This window comes from Neopsephotus bourkii, unplaced genomic scaffold (assembly GCF_033783945.1).
Source record: "Neopsephotus bourkii isolate Nb327-2 ecotype Australia unplaced genomic scaffold, CSIRO-AGI_Nbou_v1 NB_107, whole genome shotgun sequence".
Lineage (NCBI taxonomy): Eukaryota > Metazoa > Chordata > Aves > Psittaciformes > Psittacidae > Neopsephotus > Neopsephotus bourkii.
Window position 1 is genome coordinate 8,691,164 of NW_026900624.1, and position 18,772 is coordinate 8,709,935.

The 18,772-nt window shown below is 41.0% G+C and overlaps 1 protein-coding gene across 5 annotated transcripts in view; it reads left to right on the forward strand.

Annotated features, from left to right (window-relative positions):
- Positions 1-18,772, forward strand: part of ITPR2 (inositol 1,4,5-trisphosphate receptor type 2) — a 257,303-nt gene that overhangs the window by 18,728 nt on the left and 219,803 nt on the right. For all 5 annotated transcript variants that reach the window (XM_061359821.1, XM_061359829.1, XM_061359798.1 and 2 more), the window contains exon 2: positions 15,506-15,576. Coding sequence is in view for 3 of the 5 variants with exons in the window: in XM_061359829.1 (XP_061215813.1) it covers positions 15,506-15,576 (71 nt within the window). In the remaining 2 variants the exon portion in view is untranslated. The remainder of the gene's footprint in view (positions 1-15,505; positions 15,577-18,772) is intronic.

Here is an 18,772-nt window from a genome sequence, read left to right on the forward strand (position 1 = left end):
GTTTTAGCAGGAGGCCAGATCTTCTGTCACTCAGGCTGAAGCATCTCTCAATGCCCTCTCAAACGGAAGTGATAATCAAAATATAGCAGACTAATTGTTTATGTGAGTGGATGAGATTACCCCAGACAATGTGGTGCTGTTTGACTTGGAGAAGGAACTGTGTAAGCCTACACAAGGCTGCATCACAGAGCCAGTTGATTGGCTTTTTGATTATGTAATCAAATCTGGAAAGGTGATAAAAATGGAGCTGATTCTCGGGTGGGGTGCTGTACTATCTTTTCAGATCAGCTTATAGCTGAGTAGCATTATTTACTATACACAAATGAATAGGGAATCGTAGCTAAGGCACTCAGTGTGTTTTTAATCTTAATGTGCCAGGCATTGGGTTGACTTCTTGTGATAAGGCATCCGAGAGGGTTGTGGAGCGATAAGGAAAAGGTTAGAATAGTTTTACTGTGATGAATGTTATTGCACAATATTAAGCTGACTTTAGCAGCAGGACTTTTAAAATGGGGTTGTGTACAGCAATTAGTTTATTTAACTTGACACTAGCCGGGAATTTTGGTTATCTCCTTTTTTTTTTTGTGTTCACATTCCCCTTCCAGGGAAACTGTCCAGTAGCAGGGCAGCTTTGCTGCTACAGTCAAAGTCACTATGGGAGCCAGGGCAGCGTGGATACAAACCTCAGGATCTCAGGCTTGCCTGTAATTGCATTTAAGACTATACAATAACATAAAGAAATGGAACACATGAAGTACCCTGAAAAGTGGAACATTTTCTTTCTGGGAAGGGCTGCTAGAATGTATCCCACTTATTTTTTTTTATTTTTATTTTTTTTTCCATCAAGAAAATAAAAAAAGAGTAGCCTGAGAGCACCGACAGATCCAAAAAGGGAAACAGGTAGCTTTCCATTGTGTGCCTCCATGGTTCTCACCACACTGGCTGAGTGCTGGTCGTGCAGGAGTAAGTAATGATGACTACTCCATCACCCACCACATTCTCACCTAGCTCCAGTTCCTTGTGGTAGCTGCATGGTCTTCTTCAGATCAGGTCCTTTGTTTTCTCCTGTTGGCACTCGTGTTGTTTTCCCCAGCTCACTCCAGCAGGTGCAGGACTCGTGCCCCCTCGTGCCACATCTCCCTGAGACACTGGGGCTGTCAGTGTGCTGTCCCACTGCCGGCCTTTCCCACATGTTCGATTTTGCCCCTTCCTCACCCACCTGTTGGTTGAGGACATGTTTTGGGCAGTCTTGGTCATAAAAACTCCCAGTAGCTCCTTGCAAGTTGCAGTCAGGGCTCTGCTCAGGGCACAGACGTGCTGGTCCTGAGGTCCTCCCTCCGCAATGCCTCTTGCCAGCCAGTGCTAAGCAGCTGCTTGCCCAGCATTGTGACAGGCCCTGATGGTGAATGGAGATGGGGAAATGATTTTTCTTTTTTTTTTCCCCAAGCATACAATGAAAGGAAGCACTGTAATAAACAGAGTAAGGTAAAAAAGCTTTCCCAGCACATTACCTTCTAACACTTCTTCATCCTGTTTCTCTGCTCCAAGTCCTACTCGGCAGGACTCTGCTGTGGGGAGGGTCACGTCCAGTGCCTGGCCAGCTGGCTTCTGCCCCTGCCAGCCCTGGGGCTCAGGCTTCCTAGGGCAGAGTGACTGGAGAGCCCTTGCCGGGACTGGAGAGCCCGGGAAGGGCTGCCGATGTGATGCTGTAGGCTGCGGTGGAGGCGCTTTGCTTTCCCAGCTGGTGAAAGCCTCACTTTGTCCAGTCAATGGGAGGAAGGGCACCTTTCCCTTTGATCTCAGCAAAAGAAGGTCTGTGTACCTTAGTACACTGGAGCCAGTATAGAGCAGTGACATTTCACTGCAGACGTAGCAAAAGAAATAATAAAGTGTCCAGAAGTTAAGTAAAAGACAAGGGGGGTGGGTGAAAGGGAGGGTGGGGAGAGGAAATACTTGGAGATGTCTGCAGTGCTTCCTGTTTGTTTCTGAAAATTATGAGTCAGATCCCTACCAACAAAAGAGAGGGGTTTAAAAAATTGTGAGTTTCAAAAAAGTAGTTGTGCATGGAGTCCTTCTCTTGGTCCTCTGGTTTCTGAGCTTTCACAGCTGACAGCTATTATTCGTGTTTCTCTGGGTGGTGGTGACAGCAAGCAACATGTGCTGTTTTCCTGTTCTGTGAAAGTAGAGGTTTCTTTAATATATAATCTTATAGCATCAGGAAGTAGGCCAATAGTAAAGATACCAAAAATTGCAAGATTTAGAACAAAACGTGTGATACTGTCGCAGTTCTTCTCGAGTTGATCGCTTTGACTTTAAAAACTTTTGCAACATGCGTTAGTTGTAACCTTCAAGCTGGTTTGCCTTTCTTCCTGACATATACTTTGGCACGGGAGGAAGAAGATGTGTTGTGTATCCCTGGATCATGTTTGAGAATAACAGCACTTTCCCCTCACTGATTCAGAGGGATGAACCATGCGCCTTTTTCCTAACTAAAATGTAGTCCACATCTTTAAAACTCGTGGATTTAATGGGATTGTAATGTGAGCATTAATAAGTGTAGTATACAGGCGTTAATGCATTTAAAAGGAAAAATGAAGTGGATGCCATTCTTCTGTTTACCTGTATGTATCACTGAAGTGCAGGCTTTTCTAGAAGATGTGATGTCTTCGTTTCTCTGCCAGTTAATTCCCAGTAAGTGTACGTAAGTGATAAAAGGAATCCAGATCTCCAAAGAGAAAGCAGTTTTTTGCAGGCGTTTTTCCTCTGTTACGGTGTCAGGATACACTGTACTAGGAGACCTGGAAGCTTTTCTTTCAGCTGAAAAGAATGCTGCAGAACTGGAGGGCCTTAATGAAGAAGGCCAAACTTATTTCTTTGTAACAGAGCTTGTTGTTAAGACACACCTTAGTAGGTGATACAACATTTGGACCACTGACAGCACAGCCTGGGAGTCAGCGCTCTTCAGTGATCAGCAGAGTTGTCACCCTGATGTTTATGTAGTGATATAAATCCCATGCTGTCCCAGATCAGCATAATGTCAGTACTGAGAGTGCAGGTGCAAGAGCCAGGTCAAGGATGAGACCATGTTCAAATGTTCTGCTGTGTCTCTACTAATAAACACGTGCTCACGTGTGCTTGGGTGCAAACTGCTCAGTTTCCTGGTGTGATTTTGGCAGTCATGCTGTCCGCGGATCCTATGCAGGGGCAGAGATGGAGGGTTCCTGGAAGCTCTTCCTGGAGTGTACAGTCAACATGGCTTGAATGCTGAGGTCTGCTGAGGTAAATGTAGGGTTTTCTGTGCTGCTTGGCCTCAGCCTTTGGGAGTGTTCTTGGGCACATTGAATTTGTGATTGTGAGTCTAGTGTCACAGCGTTAAGACCAGAGAGGATGCCAGCCTGCACAGTGGTCAATTGGAGAAAAGTCTGAAGGGGTTTTGAAGTTTGAACCTGCTTATTACATCATTTTTCCATTTTTAAAATGCTAGCTGGGAAAGAGTCACTCGAGTAGCAGAGCAATGCATTGGCTCTTTTTCCACCTTCATACCCATATACCTGCACAGAAGCTACTGTTTTGCTTATGCCTGCTCTTTTACTTTCCTGTTTCCCAACTTTTTCTCCAAGCATTTCCTCTTCAGGTTGCTGCTTAGTGCTGGTACATGTAACTCTCTTAAGCGAGCATGTACAGGTTGGGTGTAGGTGTGGTAAAAAGGCTCCGAGAGCTGCTCCCAGCAACTGGGAAAGCAGCTCTGAGAGGATCTGGAACAGCTCCCAAAATGATCTCTCCCAGTAGGAAACTGGCTCTACTCAGTTTAAAAACACGCAAAAAGAGTCACTGCAATTTTTCTGCTATTTTTTTTGGAAGGTGTTTTTTATCTTGCTGCAGAAGTAACACAAAAGTGAAGAAGACAATAGGCAAAATAACCTGGCCCAGCTGCAAAGAATTGTAAACATTTGTCATTGCAAAATGAACATAATAAAATCTGTTGTTGGGAGAATTGGAACATGTGTTGATGTGAAGTTATCTCTTATCCTTTAATAGCTGTGCATAGTTGTCATTACCATCAGTGAAAGCTGGACACATATCAAAGGGTGAGCAGACCTAGTTCAGTGACTTTCTGCAAACTAAGTCATTGTCCCCGGAGGCAGGAGTAAATGCTGAAACCAGCAGCAGGATTTTGGGAGCTGAATTACATGTTGGGTACAAGCTTGATGATGGTTGTGCTCTTAAACTGAGACCTGTCTCCTTTTATCCGAAAGCAAAACTAGGCAGTGCTCTACTTCCAGAGCATTGTCTCAGCAAGAAGGTGGTTGGGGAAGGTTCAAGTACCTGGTGTAAAGCCCAAGTTTGTCCCTGGTGACAAGATACAGTATGCCACATGGAAGGAGGCTGTGGCTGGTGTGGGTTCAAGTTGTGATGCATGGTTATGGTGGCACAGTATTGCTGATTGGCCTTGAAGAGAGCCTCTGGGCAGCTAAAGGAAGGTAGACTAAGGGAGGAATATAAAGAGAACTAGGTCAGTGCTGAGTTATCATAGAAAAGGGCTGTTTGACTCACTTGAGTAGAATTACACTTGTTCACACTAGCTCTGGACATGTCACCATTTGAAGGCCTCTGAAATAAGGAGAGTCCTTTCTTCATTCAATATCCTGACATATAAATGAGTTTGTAACATAGAGTATTTGGGTATCTATTATCCAAGAAAAGGGAACTTTTTTAGCGACATGTTAGGCACAGAAGATTTGCCATTGCTGTGAAACAAACACTGCAAAATATGTAAAATATCAGCATTTTGATTAAGAAATGTTTTCCAAGCACATTTTTACACAGTGAGACATGTATTGGTCTGCTGGATTATTACTATTTATGTTATAAAATAGAGAAAGAACTTGGTTTGATTTCCAGGATCTAGATTTGAAGTTGTGTTTGCAGGATGTATATATGTATTTGAGTATGTATGTATTTTTTCTATACGTATCTTATTGTCCCAGAAATTGTTGAGGTTCATTGGAGACCTTACAGTAGCATTGGAGGCTGGTTTGCTTAAACAACAATATTTTTACATTGTGCTGTTTCAGCCAAATGTAAGTTTCCCAATTCTTGCCTTTTGCTTATGCTTCTTTTATACAACATGTTGCTGTTTTGATGCGTAGGTGTGAATGGTTTCATTACCATTTTCAGTGATGAAGTCACTTTTGGATCACTGGACAGATATTGGCATTTCTCAACAACATTTTTCTGCGTAAACCTTTCTCTCTGTTTTCATTAAATGGTGTTAACAGTGGCAAATTCAGACTTTCCAATTCCTTTCATTAGTGCAGTTCTTCAAAACAGTCCTTTCAAGAGGATGTTCACAAATATGTGCCATGGAGCTACATACACAGCTGAGCAAAAAGCACAAATTCTTATGGTGGAAGCTGAATGCAGAATTTCTTTTGAATGTGATTTTATTTTCTCTGTACTGCTGGCTTTGCTTTGCTGTCTCTGGCTGAATAGGTAACCTTGCAATGAGTTCTGCGTGTCTACTTGATTTTGAGACCAGTGATGCTATTAATAGGTCCTCTTCTTTGAAGTCACTATGTACCATAGGAATTTAAGCTACTCAGTCTGATAGGGACTGATTAGTGAACTACATGCCTAAAATTCATATGAAGATGCAGACTTGCATAACCCTGAAAATTCCATTTTTGTTTAACAGTGGTCACAGTGTCAGTGTTGCTAATGTATGTTATGTCAATATACGTAGTAATTGTACTTCATCCATATGTTTAGACATTGGGAGAGCATCCATATGTTTACACGTTGGGAGTGTTGAGTGGCTGTGTGTTTAAGGTGTAAGCAAGCGGAGTTAAAGTTATGTGTTTAATCTTGATTTTCTGATTTACTTCTAAGTAAGCATCGTGTTTGTATTGGGCCAAATCCTAGGCTTGTTGTAGTATTTGCATTCAATATGTAGCTAGTTGGAGTAAGGATTAAATAGAAGAACTGTGGAAGTTAGATTGTAATTAAACACTTTGATGAAGGATGCCTCAGATGCTCCTAAAATAAACAGAAGGAATGTTTGGAGATTATCATGGATGTTTGCTGTATGTGGCCTTTGCCCTGAAGAGCACGAATATAAAGCCTCTGTTGAATACTGTATGTGTGGTAATGTTTCAAATAGACTGCTGAGCGAATGAGCAGATGATGGATTTTAATGTATGATAATATGCTTGAAGAAGGAATATTTTAATACCTATGTTTATTTCTGCAGTGTCCCACTTTTTAAACTCTTGCCTTAAAATGACCTAATTTCCAGTTTTAACAAAATTGGAGTAATTAATACAGCTTTTTTTACCATCTTCATTTTGTGTACAATTAACTGAAGTGGTCCTTCACAACTGTCCTTGTGAGCAATAGCTGAGCAAGCTTAATTGAAACTAAAGGGAGGTTTTTCTCTTTTGTTCCACCACACCTCAGTTGCGGGAATCTTTTGAGATAAACTGCATCAGCATAAACATTTTCACCCTCAGATATATACTGTTGGTCACGCTGGCTCTTTTAAACAAAAGATTTTGCAGACTTCAAGAGATATGTATTCCTTGTACCCTATGTGTAGGGACATTAACATAACATTTTTTCTGCTTGTTGGAAACCTGGTAGGGAGTGCACTCCTCCAGGAGTGCAATGTTATCAGTCTTGTTTCACTGAGGGGTGCACAGAAGGAAAGTAGATGAGGCAGGAGGAATATCTCAACCAGATCCACCTGGGTTTCTTGTTGGCATCTCGGCCAGGCACAAGAAAAAATGCCAGGTGTTCAGGTTGAACTAGGAGGAAAGCCTTGCAGAATTTTAGTACCTCTGTCCAAAAATGGTTGGGGGTTGCACTTAACAAGTTTTGCCAAAGCATACTCCTCTTACAAGTAGCCAGCAGACAAAGGAGAGAGAAACGCTGTGTCAGTAGGATGTTTCATGCTCTTACTTTACACATCTACCCTAGAGCAGGTTGTTATTGCCCTCCGGAGGTGCCTGTCTCTCAATCTTGACTGAAAAAAGATCCCAGATGGTGGATTAAAGCTAGATATTTTAGGCTTACATAGCTGAACTCAGGCCACCAGAATGCCATTTGCCATCCTGTATCCAGGTGAGCTTGTCTTGGCAGTGGTGAGCTTGCTGGTCGTGGGCTCCTTCCTTTTGAAGTGTCTCAGATATAGCAGTGCACTTGGTGCTGACACTGCTTGTTATTTAATAAACAGCACTTTGCCCCCCAGGGCACTTTTGGGAAGGTAGGATCACTGGAGTGAAATCTTGGCCTCAGAGAGATCAGTGAAGAATTTGCCAGTAAGTTCAAAGAAAGCCAAAATTTCACCCAAAAAAGAAAATGCCAGTAACAGAAAAATTGTCCAGTCTCCCAGGTGATGCATACTGTTAGTGGGTCTGTGTTCTGCAAGCCACTACTGCTTTCAGAAAGCTTTCCTGCTAATCACTTTATATGCTTTCCATTTCTTAGCTGTAGAAGAATGTCTTAATACAAATTTCATCCAAACCAGTATGTTTTCCCATGCAAGACTTTCTTCTATTGAATGCCTTTAGGCTACCACAACATCCTTGTATGGTAGAGTTTCACTTTTCATATTAAAAAAAAAAAAGAAAAAAAGAAAAAAGGAAGGAATCAGACATTTCCTCAGTTTTATGGGAATGTAATTTGTTTTTCAAAGGTACTGAGACAGACTGAAGCCAGAACAAGCCTGGGAGCACACCCCCAGCATTTTGGAGCCTGGGGAATGAGATGGGTGGGGTGGACCCGCACACCTCCTCCCATTGACACTTCCCAAGTCCCCTTTTGACAGCAGAAAATAGGTGTGCTTAGCAGCACTGCAAAGTGACTTAATGTGTGTTGCATTGTTGTGAGGATCTTGAAATACTGTGTGAATGTTTATTTACTTGGCAAAAATTAGTGTGCCCAAGATAAGCTCCATAGCATTTTCCTTGTGCATAAATGACTTAACTATTATGCAGGCCAAGAAAATTGCAAAACTGAGACTAAAATTAAAGAATCGTTCCCCGCCCCCCTGCACTGTAATCACCAAATAACACTTTATTTAATCATTTATTTTGCACAATGTTTTAAATGTAAATGTAACCATAAAAAGGATTAACAAATCTGACTGAACAGGTTCCTGAAGCCTTTACAAGCTAAAAGCGTGACTGGATATAATACAATACAAAAGAATAACAAAGTGGCATTCAGAATTTATGGCTGGATTACTTAATTGAATCAGAAAAACTTCAGCTTTCTGGTTTTGATTGGTTTCTTCCCCTCCAACATGCAAGCCTGCAGGTGTAGTTATGAGAATATATGAATGTACGATCAGATAAAGAAAAAAACCTTTAAGGCTGATTATTAGCACAATTGTTAGTCCAACTGTGGAGCAGCCTACTAGCATGCTGTTGTTTCGTTTCTCAGTATGTGCCTTGTGCCTTGCTTTTTGCCTTCTGTCTCCATGGCATTCGATAATGCAATTCAAAGTGACCTGTGCGAGCATTTTTCAGCATGGTGAGAATGGCTGAGTGTTCCTGATCTGTGTAGCTGAGGTGGTTCATGGTGAAATTTGTCTGCTGTTTAAGACACTTTGAGAAGTCTGGAATATTTTTAGATGCATAGAATTTCATTTTTCCAGTGTAAGAGTACAATCCTGAGTAATGTGCACTAGGTGAGCCTGCTTGAGCAGGGAGGTTGGACTAGATCACCTCCTGTGGTCCCTTCCAACTTCAATTGTTCTGTGATTTAATAGCTTCTTTCAACTTGTGTTAAGCTTTACATTTATTGCAATTAAAATTTATTTAGAAAGGAAAGAATAAAGCTGCTGAAGCTAGAGGCAGGCAGGAGTCAGACTTTGTGTCTCTGTCTGTGCTGCTGCACCTCATTGGCATGTAGTGCAGTTCTTGTTTAAATATTATGAATTGTGATCCTCCCATTTATCAAAAGGGATTTTTAGCAAAGAAACTTCCTAAATGGTACAGAGGCTTAATAGCCCTGCTGTAAGTGCAAGGAAGATCCTTTTTATTTTCTGTGCAAGTTGGGTTAATGTGGGAGACCCTGAAAAATCACACATGTGAAAAGATGATGAAAAATTTGTCTGCGGAAAGGAAGGAGACAGGAAAAGGGGCAAATTTCATACAGTGGAGCTAAACCATAGAGCTGTAAATCATTTGAATCAGAACTGGTAGTCACAAAGGAATATGAACTCACATTTTGGGAAGGGTGAGGTATGATGACTGTAGATTTTTGGCAAGAGACTGCTTGAAGCAAGCAAGAAGTGGTCTGATGCAGATGCCTGATAAGAGGCTCTATGAGATGAAAAGTGGGTGGACTTGGAGAAGAACTGGGTGGACCTGATTGTTTTGGCACTTGGGTATTTGATGCTTGATTTCCAGGGCAGCAAAATTTTAATAACCTATTGTTCATTATTGGTTGGCTTCTTAGTGATGTGACTAGAAGTTCTTTTCCCCAATGGTTACTGTTTGGAGCACGGGAGAGGCTTTGTAGCTGCAGTTAGGAGGAGAAGAAGGTGCTCTGGAGGAGTGTTTTTGATAAGGAGGTTGTGTAGGTGAAGAGGTGACTGAAGAACAAAGGAAGGAGAGGTTTTGAGGGCTGCTCTTTTGTTCACAAAGGGATGTTGAGGTTTTGTGTCTTTGGGATGTAGCCTCAGCATGACTTGTGAACTGATTTGGAACAAAGATGTATAGCTTGGCTCTACTGACAAAATGTCCAACTCATCTTACTGATGTCTGTTGTCAATATTGCCCCCTCTTCCTGCTGTTGTCAGGCCTTATGCTGCTCAGAACAGTGAAATAATGATACCACTAAGAGTAAAAGCTGAGCAACTGAGTGTCTTAGATTGAAGACGTTGCCTCTAGCTTAATTTATTCAGCTTTTTGAGGAGTAAAATACTCTATATATGTATAAAGAGTAGCAAGCTGAGTTCTGCTCATCCTCATGTATTATAACAGGAGTCAGTAGCTGGGTCTTGTACTTTTTCGCAAGTTAGGCCCACATACATGTATGTATAGGTATATGTATGAGTCTGTGTGCGTGTGTGTTTGTTTTGGTACTGTTTTGCTTAATAACATTGGTTATGAAAAGTGGAAGTCTGTTGGTAGGAAAAGGACATTTCAGGAAGACTTTTTCAAGTTGAAGGCACAAAGAGAAGATAAATGGACATTATGTAGCTCCTTTCTTGGACAATCTAAAAAGTATATTACATTATGAAAGAGCCCTAAAATTCATAAGATTCATCATCATTCCTTTCTGTTTTTTCTTTCATTGTTTTTTGTTCTTCCAGAATGTAACTCAGTAGTAAATTTAAAATTTAAAATAACTCATCATTGTGAAGAGTTTTTTCTAGGTTTATAGCTGTACCACTATTCTTTGACCCTCATGCTGCACCTGCAAGTTCCTAGAAGCCTTTGGTGTATTTACTTTTAGCCTGTGTGAAGTAATCAGAGGAGCTTGTAGGACATGAAGACTCACCCAGCATACATGATTCATACCTGAAAACCCAGATACCATTAGTCTCTTCTGCCAACATACCTGCCTTATCAGTTACACTGCTACCGCTTAGTCTTGCTCCTGCCATTGGTGCAGCCTTCCTCCTGTTTCCCCAAATACATAGTGAGTCCCCACTGGTTCTTCAGAGTCTCACTCTGTCTGCTCTTTCAGTGAAAGTCCCTACAAAGACTGTTGCTGTAGCCGGTAGAAAGATTTAATGGGAATTACTGCAAGTTGTTATTTCCCTGCTTCTGCCCAGTGCCCAAGGAACGGAGTGATTAGAAACTGTATGGGTAGTTTGAAGTTGTTTATATTAGGCAAGCTCTGAAAACAAATGATGAATAGTATTGGGAGAAGTTGGTCTTGTCCTTTTGATGCTGAAACAACGAGAGGCACTATATTTGAAATGGCTTGTAAATGCGTTTACACAGGTGCTACCTTCTACAGGGAATTCACTGATGCAAGATACTGAATGCTTATACACATTTGGCTTTGCATGTGGTGAGAAAGGACAGATTGAACTCCACTAAAGGAGGGAAAAAAAAGAACATGTCTGTGCTTTGACCGCTTTACATGATATGGTTCACTACCCTGGCTAACACTAACAGAGCTGAAAGCTGCCTTTGCTTTCCCCACCTGCTTCTGCTGAGAAGCACACCTTAACTCACAGGCATTGCTTTAGATAGTTTCAGTTCTCATTTAATGTGGTTTTGTACACTGTAGCATGATGTCTTAATGGCTTAAATACCTGCTAGTCTGTGAGGTTGGTGGTATGGTGAGGAACAGCCCTTGCTTCCCCTGCAGCAAGTGGAAAAGCTTTCCCTGGCTACAGTGGGAAAAAGACTGGGCATCAAAGACAAGCAATCCCATGAATGTTTTTACTTTCAGACCACAATTCTGCAATTACTGAATACAAAGGGCTATGAATAAAGTCTGGGCTGTAATTATTATTTTGACTTTTCTGATGATTTATCTTAGGCACCAGTGAACTACTGTACAACTTAATTACTGCAGCAGTGCAGCAGTTACTTGGAGGCATTATTCATAAACCAGATACTTATTGTGTTCAGGGAAGAACTTGCACGAATAAAAATCATATCATACATGTGCAGGGAACTCCTGCCATTTATATGCCATCAACATACGAAAAACTGAAATGCGGTCATATTTTATCTGCCAGGAACTGTGGCACAAAGCAGTAGCAGTATTGTCTGCAGTCCAGCTGAAGAATTGAACCCTCTGGAGTTTGCCAAAGCTTCTTTGGTGATAGAGTAGCTTGAATAGAATCATAGAACATTTTGGGTTGGAAGGGACCTTCAAAGCTCATCTAGTCCAACTGCCCTGCAGTGAGCAGGGACATCTACTAGATCAGGTTGCCCAGAACCAGATACAGCCTGCCCTTGAATGTCTCCAGGGATGGCACATTCACCACCTCTCTGGGTAACCTGTGCCAGTGTTTTACCACCCTCACTGTAAGGAATTTCTTCCTCATGTCCAGCCTGAATCTCCCCTCTTTCAGTTTAAAACCATCACCTCTCGTCCTATTGTAGAGTCATAGAATCATAGAATAGTTAGGGTTGGAAAGGACCTTAAGATCATCAAGTTCCAACCCCCCTGCCATGGGCAGGGACACCTCGCTCTAAACCATATCACCCAAGGCCTCGTCCAACCTGGCCTTAAACACTGCCAGGGATGGAGCATTCACAACCTCCCTGGGGAGCCCATTCCAGTGCCTCACCACCCTAACAGGAAAGAATTTCCTCCTTATATCCAATCTAAACTTCCCTGTTTAAGTTTTAACCCATTACCCCTTGTCCTATCACTACAAGCAACAGGCCCTGCTAAAAAGTCTCTCCTTGTCTTATAAGCCCCTTCCAAGAACAGAAAGACGGCAATAAAGTCTTTCTGGAGTCTTCTCTTCTCCAAGCTGAACAACCTGGAAGGGAAGAAGGGAAATATTGGCATAATAATTTTTATTGGTATTTATATAGCTTGCAAATATAATGGTATAATACAGTCAATTCTGCCTTTATCAGAGTCTTGTCTGGTGTACTTTGGCGTCCTATGCAAACCAGCAAGTGAGTGACCTTAAAACATGCTGTGCCATTGTCTGACAGAAACTGCAGGTGCCCAGGACCTTTTGCAGTCAAGCCTGTTGTTCCCTTTCACACATCTCGGACGGATTGTTTGCATGCTACAAAGGTCATGAATTACTGCTTGCTTAACACAGCCACCCAGCAGGCTTCAGCAAGAAACCAACAGCTGCCTTTTGGCTTGGTATGAAAAGTGGGATTTGAATATTTTGAAATGTGTATCGGAGGAAGTGGTCTGTGTTTGAAGAGCCTCTTTTGTTCCAGTCTACAGAGCAGGCTGAAGTCTTGCATCATGTGCAATGTGCAACTCTACTCTCACTATGGTACCCTAACAAACACATCCACCATAAACAAGTAGCTATTGAACGTTTTGAAGGACATATGGTTGGAATACAGGAAGAATGTAATTGTGTGGAAATTTTGGGGATAAAGTTGTTGGAAGACTGCTTTATAGACAAAGCAATACTTTATTCATATTTTTGTCCTGTGTTGTAAGATACTTTGTAAGGAACAAAGATGTCAGAAGCTAAGGCATGGAGCAAGGTCTCAGGAGATGATGCATCTTGGCTGCCTTACCTCTGTCCTGCCATTGTCCTGCCACATCAGTTCATCTTTCTGTGTTGTCATTTCTGTGCTGTCACATCTCTAGGATGGGAGTAGCAGCAGTTCGTTTCTCCTTTGTCTTGTCTGATGTCTTTGGCTCCTAATAAGTGCAGAACTCAAGGTCTTTATCCTTGTGTCTTTAGAGAATGCTTAAATGAAAGTGATTGACATTAATCATTCAATATCTATTTTCTGAGCCTTACAAGTTTAACATGTTTGAAGTTTAACATGTTTGAACACTGTAGCTAACTGGCTCAGTGTACAAGTTCTTGTTGTTTTTTCTCAGCACCAACACTTTGTTATATGGCTTTTGTTATGATGATGTGGTCCATGATGAGTTTTGTATTTCATCCACAGTTCTAGCTGTCACTCGAGTGCAGAAGTTGTCACCAGGGAACACAAGTTGTTCCTTGTCAATTTCATTCAGCTTCCAGTATGTTGTCTTCCAGCCTGACCTTACAGGTTTATTCAGAAAGCCATTTAGAGATTTTGTTGAGGGGGATAGTACTTCTTGGCATTAAAATCCTTTAGCAAAACTTCTGTTTAAGGTAGTCTTTTCCATCCCTGTTTCTTCTGTGGTTCCAGGTTTTCGGTGCTGTTTATAAGAATCTTTAGCTTTCTAGACCATAGACAGGTCTTGTAGCACTGACTCTTCCTAAGTCCTGCTTTCCAAACCTTGCTTTGTTCTTGTTAAGCCTGACCAAACCTACACTATGAAAAACACAACTCCATAAGGCAATAGCAGATCCCCTGCCTGATCCTGGAACCATTACTTCAATTCTCCCTTCTTGCTGACACCTCACATTTGCATCCAAGTATGTTATGAGAACTGAGCTGTTGACTTATAAAATTCTACCATTTTCACTTCTGTTTCTGGGAGCTGCAAGTGGACAGCTTGTCAACAGACAGCTTGCTAGAGGTAGAGAATTCATGGGCTTGCTGGTGAATTGGTCTTGCTGCACTCATGGCTGGATGCAAAGTCTTTACCAGCTTGTGTGAAAACTGAATGTATCTATTGTGTAGTTTGGCTGAACTCAAATTGTGCTTTTCCTGGCAATTTCCCACAGAAAATGCTGCTAAGACCGTTGCTGTGAAGTGGCAGGGCAGTAGTGTGTCCTTAAATGTGATTTTCCTGAATAATTGTTTGAAACAGGCAGATTATTTAAAAGATGCTTCCTGAAAGGAAGCTGAATTTATGTTTAGGGAGTTCTGTGATAAGATTAACAATTTATATTCTTGAATTTTATTGCTTATTTAACTTCTAAAATATTGTGAGAAATAGATTTGATTTCTCAGTTAGATTTTGTGATATGGATTAAATAAATTAGTATTCATTTTAGCAAAAGAAAATGTGTTCCCTTAAGTTTTGATCGGAGCTGAAACTTAATTCCTCATGCATCCCCAGAAGAAAAAGATTGGAAATGGAGAAGAGCAGCAGAATGTTTAAAGACTAAAACCCGAGGTGCTTTTTGGATCCCAGATTCAAATTCTAGTTAAAACAGTGCTATGAAACAGCAGGTTACTGGAGAAACCCCCCTGCATGTCAAGATTGTGTAAGCAGGTCCACATATACTCTGGTACCCACACAAAGTTTGCTTACGCGGCATCCCCCTAGAAGTCCTCAGTGGGTATGCAGGAATCTGTGAGCACAGGACAGCTTGCAAGCGTAGGGCCAAGCTAACCCACAGTGCTTTAGACGTCCTTTCTTGTACCAGATACAAGTGTGCCTTCCCAACATTTTTCTTTGAGGTCTTTCTCCAGGGCTTATTTAAGTGGCTTAGAGTCTCTCTGTTGATTTTGACGGATTTTGGATTGTGCCCTAGGGTTAAGGCTGTGAGAATCTGAGAGGTATAGAAAACCAAACTATTTCTAATGAAAGAAAACAAGAATTTTACATGAAATGTTAATGCACATGGTCTAGCAAAAGGGACTTTAACTGGATTTAAATGGAAACCTAGGCCATATAGAGGAATATAGAGGAAATATATATACATAATAATATATAGAGGAAATATATATACATAATGCAATAGAGGAAATCCTCGCCCTTGAAGGAAAATGTAGTTTTCTTTTTTTGGTTATGCTTAGTAACTGAATAAAGTTTCTAAGTATTTTTTGAATTAAATTGGAGAAATGTGCAATATCTATGCTGTGACAGGTATGTCTCTGCATATATATGTACACACACACACACACATACATATATATATATATATATATATATACACACTCTGATGTCAAAACGCATGTTTTAGTAAGTGTGATAACTTTTGTTTTTCTAGGTTAGTGGATGACCGGTGTGTGGTTCAGCCAGAGGCAGGTGACCTTGCTAATCCCCCAAAGAAGTTCAGAGGTCAGTACCTACGGATAATTCTTTGGTGACTGATTTGTATATGTTGTAACTCCTTCAGCGCTTTGCCTTACCAGAATGTAACTTCGCATGGTTTGTGAACACATCGCTGATGTTTCAGGCTGGAATGTGAATATTTTGAGAACTGAATACCAAATCAGCAAAAGCAGGAGGGGAAGGTGGAAAACACGGGGAAAGGGACTAATTTTCTTGTAGACCGAGAGTTGGTTGCTGTGTTCCATACATCAAATGTTGATCCTTTGCGGTGCGACCAGCTCCTTGCTCCAGCCCTGCTCTTACTGTAAATGGAAAACAAGCTTATGAGGCTCAAAAGTGCTTGAGCTGCTGGCTTGTTTATTTTTTAAAAGGTAAGACAACATTTTAAGACTACCCTCAAATATTTTTACAGCTTTTTGTTTTACTTTTGCTTAAAACAGTCTGTTTTTTCTTGACTTTCTTGGACATGACTTTGTAGATTTTGATAATTCTCCTGTTTTGCTTGTTGGAAAAAATAGCCATACACTGACAACACAGTCTACTTCTTAAATACTGAAAAATATACCTGTGGTATCAGAAATTCAGTATGTTTATGTGCGGGGAATGAAATAAAGTAGGCTCTCAGTCTTGTCTGTACTTGATTTAAGCCATTGGCTCTAGCTGTGCCAAGGCAGATCCTTACTAGCCTGCTCCAGACCTTTTTTTGGCTTAAATGTGGATTCACGCATGTTATGAGATAAAGACAGTTATGGTTCACTTGGTTTAGAACAAGGAAGATGAGTTTCATGGCTGCTTTTATCTGCCTCAAGGGATTGCACTGACACGCTTATCTTTGTTACTTTATTGCCAGCGTTTATTATGCTGTAGTGTGCATATGCTATTACTGCAAAAAAGTTGTGTTTAAGTCATTGAGAGGCTTCAGTTCTACTCTCTCAGAGTATTCAAGATTTTTTTTTCCCCTTGTAAATCCAGAAAACATCAGCAGTTGGTTCCAGTTCCAGCTGTGCATACTCAGCACATCAGCAGAGCTTGGAAATTGAGAAAGTGAGGATGTGTACTTCAAAACTAATAGTAATAAATTTCAGTCACTTGCATGATTAAATAACTTGATAGCAGGTATGAGGATAGAATACAGTTCTCCAGTGTGTCTTTCAGGCTTCTTAACTGTGATTTCATCCTCTCGCTGCCTGCAAATGCATGTTTGATTCACAGCTTCCAGTTTGCACAAAACTTCAGATTGGGATTTTTGGGACAGTATTTCAGCCACTTCATTAGCCTGATGTGTTCTCAAAATAGAAGATATCCAGGTTTCTTTATGAGACACGGGTCACTGGAAAAGACTTCCATGTGATGGTACAATTGCAGAATGGAACCAAATGCCTACAATCAAGGAGCTGAACAGAGGTGGAAAAGACAACCTTAACTTTTAAGTTGTTTAATATTTGAGGCCTTGACTTTATAACTTCAGTACAGTTATACTGAACTGTACCTGATGCTTTTTTCCTAACTTCAAAAGGCAAAGAACAAAAAAGTTAACTTTACTGTTCTTGATTTTTTTTTTAAAGTACTTTTTTAAAGTAATTTCAACAGCATTAGGAAGGTCTGGGCACACTGATCCGGGGTGCAAAGTTATAGAACTCTCAGCTCTAATGGCATGCCATCGGTGGTGGCAGTACAACATGTGTAACGTAGATCAGATGTCAGAAAGGGATGAAGCACTGACAAAATGTAGAGCTGTTTGCTGCTGCTGGGGGAATGCAAGGACTGTACTTCTGAGTTACATCCCAGCTTCTGCAGGGGAATGTTTTCTATTAGTTGTAGACAGTTTTGGCTCTATTCCATATTGAAATTTCTCTCTGTTGCTTGCATAACACATCCCTTTATTTTCAATTGCCTCTGCTCCTTCTTCTCCACAGCATCTAATGTCCTTTCCTCTAACTCAGATCCTCCACTTTTCAGGGATCTCACTTCTCCCTTTCCCTCCCTGACCCAAAACTTGTTATTAACTAGTTTCCTCCTCCTCCTCACTGCTGCCTCTTTGGCTCCTCACTTCCTGTCCCTGTTCTTTCTGTTTTAGGGTGCTCCCGTATCTGACTTAATTTTGAAGTGCTTAGCTATTGCTAGCATTGTGGTAGCATGCAAATTTGGATGAACTGCAACATGGGTAGGAGAAGCTAAATCAATAAGCTTTATCACTCCTGGTGAGGAAACCTGCCATGCTATAGCATAATGGCTATATTGTTAGGGGCCACATCTATTAGCATTTTCATGCTGCTTCAGGTATGTGCAATCAAGTGGCATTCAGGAGATTGGCTGTAGCAGAGATAAAGCCATTGATGATTTGTTTTCTCTTTCATCTTACATGTCAAATTGTAAGTGTGGGAATAGTAGGAGTTTGTTGAGAACACAGCAAAAACTTCCTGTTCTAATCCTGAATCTAATCAGGATTTAGTGCCTGGTACCAATGAGGTGTCTGTATTATGAGAGCAACCAGCACATCTCTGCCACGTTTTGTTAAATTTCTTAGCCCTGCTCAAAAGCACTGAGCTAAAAAAGTTGCTAAATGTTGTTGTTATAACTGAGAAATGAAAACAAAACCCTTATTTCCTCTCCCCCCACCTCTCCAATCTTCTGGGAAATAGCATTCAATTAAAATGGCAAAGTTAATAAACCAAGCAAAAACTGCTTTAAGTAAGTTCTTGACATAAAAAGAAGGCTTAGGAATGAATGATTAACTGCATGATTAGACATAAGCAACTAAAAATAACATCTAGCAGCAGGAAGAGTAGGGCCTCTTTAGTAGTAGGAACTGCTGTCTGTATGGTTTATAATGTTTTTATCACTGATAGCTGAACTGGCATTGATTTGAGGTTAGAGCTTGACCTAAGAGTCAAAACAAGTATGAGAAAGGCAAGTTTCTAACAAGATGTTTAGATTCCAAGGACTGACTCTGAAAATTAGCATCAGAGAACTGTATTTGCTCTTTTTTGGTAATATTTTATCAACCCTTTCCCCAACAGGGAAAATAAAAATAATAATTGTGTTTCATAGAATAATAGAGTGGTTTGGGTTAGAAGGGACTTAAAGATCATCCAATGCCAACTCCCCTGCTGGGGGCAGGGACACCTTCCACTAGACCAGGTTGATCCAAGCCCCATCTAGCCTTGCCTTTGAACACTGTCAGGGATGGGGTAGCCACAGT